This window comes from Bidens hawaiensis, unplaced genomic scaffold, assembly GCF_021521415.1.
Source record: "Bidens hawaiensis isolate Kalapana, Puna unplaced genomic scaffold, B.hawaiensis_p1.1 tig00054746_1, whole genome shotgun sequence".
Classification (NCBI taxonomy): Eukaryota; Viridiplantae; Streptophyta; class Magnoliopsida; order Asterales; family Asteraceae; genus Bidens; species Bidens hawaiensis.
Genome location: NW_027499849.1, coordinates 46,201 through 48,772, shown reverse-complemented (window position 1 = coordinate 48,772; position 2,572 = coordinate 46,201). Strand labels below are relative to the sequence as shown.

The window sequence follows — 2,572 nt, the reverse complement described above, 5'->3', positions numbered from 1 at the left end:
TTGCATAAAAATTAAACAATTCAAACCATATATCCCTGTCATTATAATAAATATATCCTTTTTTTTGTGCCAGTGTTCTCTTATTAGACCACTCTTTAAGAAATTCAGCCGTGCCGAAATTTTATACCCACTTTACGGAGCATGCGCCATGCGGATTCTAAATCGAACCATTATTTGACTTATTAGTTAAATATTTGCTTGAACTGCCTTGAATACTTGATTATTTAATTGTTACTATGTGTGTTAATAAGATTACTCATAATTAAATCTGGTTTATCTTTTCATCATGTGACTCGACCTGACTTGATCCTACCCAACCCAATCCCGCTTCCGGATCAATTTTCTTTTCTTTTCTGTGTTTTATAATACTATGTCTTGACTGTGGTGTGCGCATATAATCACTACTAGAAAACAAGTTATTTTCTCACAAACATTTCCTACAAATTTCCTACGACAAGTAGTTCCAACAAATTTACAACAAAAAAATAAGTTCCAACTTTGCTACAATATTATCTAATAAACATTATGTTAAGTCAAAATAGTTTTTGTAGGAAAGTTGTAGGAACTTTACTACCACATGTTTTTGTAGCAATTCTGTAAGAAAAGTTGTTGGAAAATGGTTGAAAACGATTTTCAAGCATGTGTTTTTCAACAATTTTTTTGTTGAAAAATTGTTTGAAACTGGAGTTTTCTAACAAATTTCCTACAATTCGGTTGTAGAAAAACATCTCTTTTTCTAGTAGTGAATGTGTATATAGGTGTGGATTCTCTAGAGCAAACATAAAATTGCACTAATTTTGACGTTCAAGGCTTGATGCGCCCGATTACAAAATTATTAGCCCGCAAGCCCATATCATATTATTCATATATCTAGACACACATCAACGATCTATTGTCAATACAGGAACACGTTACGCCTAGATCAAGAACATATCGTGGGAGCAAAACCATAAGACAGAAAAAATGGATCCCACCACCACACCCACAACAACTTGGCTAGTCGTGTGATAACCTAGCAGAACACGAAGCCATGACTGCATAAAAGAGCAACACAACATCATCAGTATAATATTAGTAATAATAATGCATGCATGCGCTATAGATTAAAAACTTAGGGGATATGTCATTATGTATACAATTATACGTACAAAATATGCAACAATCGTGATAATAAGAACAATAAGCATGACCGAAAATCCATCTAGTCCCAGCCATCCAATAACTGTATCAAAAATCAAGATCAAAGTTAGCAACTTTACAAGTAGGAACCAAATAATGCTAAAACAAATATGATTGGTTACTTAGAAGATTAAAGAAAATGACAGCAAATGATATTGATTGAGCATGTGTAGATGGCATTCCGGGGCCAGAACACACTTCGGAAACCGGCCGCTCCTGGTTTAAAATATGCTTCAAAGTGAACGATAACAGAGTGTTCAAAATAGAACCCGCGATAGCCGACAATGCTAGATCATGCTGCCTTAATAGAACCACTCCGTAATAGGCTACAGCAACGCACCATATGCTCTGAAATTAAAATAAACAAACCCAATTAAAAAGTACACATGTATTGTTTGTTAATTAATTCATCACAAACGATAAACCCGAAACATGTATCAGTTTTAGAAACACAAAATGAACCAAAGGAAACAAGAATACCAACTGAGCGATTAAGAACAATGTGGAGCGCACAAGAGGTTCGACGATTTGAATTCCGACCAGTATCTGCACATTTGTGGCCATCTGCCAAGGGTTTAGTCTCAATCGGCAATTGAACCATCGTCATTTTCAGCTGCCGTTGTAAAGGGTTTAGAGACGAGAGTTAAAAAATGGTGGATAGATACATTGAGGATGATTGCTTGTATTTATAAACCACCCAAAAAAGAAAACACCCCACTAGTAGTCTTGTTTGTGGACCCTCATAAACAATGTTAATATTCTTTTACAAGTAACGGATCTAGAAAAAGAATTCAGAGATAGCCTGATTTTTTTTACTGTACATTCATTCGGAGACGTTTATTAAAATTCAAAAAAACCCTCGAGGTCTTGTACGAGTGTAACACTGAGGCCTGTTCTTTTAATTTCCAAATTTTATATTGGATTTAACGTCTAACAAATCTAGTTGTTTATAACGTTATATTTGACCCAACTCATTTTGAATAAAATTTACATCGAAACATACACTGGATTGTTTTAAGTAAAATTATACTGAAACGTAGATAAAAATAAACATGTCGTAACACAAGATGATTAGTTTGGGCTACCCAACGTTGTCTGTATTGTAAACGTATGAAATCACCTTTTGCTATTGGTTTACCTCGGGTAACTGGTCTTTAATCATTAGTTGTTAACAAAAATAAAAAAATAAAACAAATAAGATCAACTATATTAAATATACTAACAAATGTATAAATACATAACAATTAGAAATCCAAATTTTTTCCCCTTTTTTAATAGAAGAAATCCAAATTTAGTTCCCGGTGATCATTTAAAATATAATATATTTTTTATTTTAATAAAAACTCAAATGAAATGACATGAAAGGAAAAAAGTTATAGTGCTTTTTATCTTT

General features: G+C 33.0%; 1 protein-coding gene across 1 annotated transcript; it reads right to left on the bottom strand.

The window, feature by feature from the left end:
- Positions 1-917: 917 nt before the first annotated feature.
- Positions 918-1,533, bottom strand: LOC143600665 (lipid phosphate phosphatase epsilon 2, chloroplastic-like; the record flags this gene model as incomplete). Its single annotated transcript, XM_077078290.1, has 3 exons — positions 918-1,096; positions 1,149-1,222; positions 1,286-1,533. Coding segments are annotated over 3 exons (501 nt in total), but the record flags the coding sequence as incomplete, so codon positions are not given.
- Between the last annotated feature and the right edge of the window lie 1,039 nt (positions 1,534-2,572).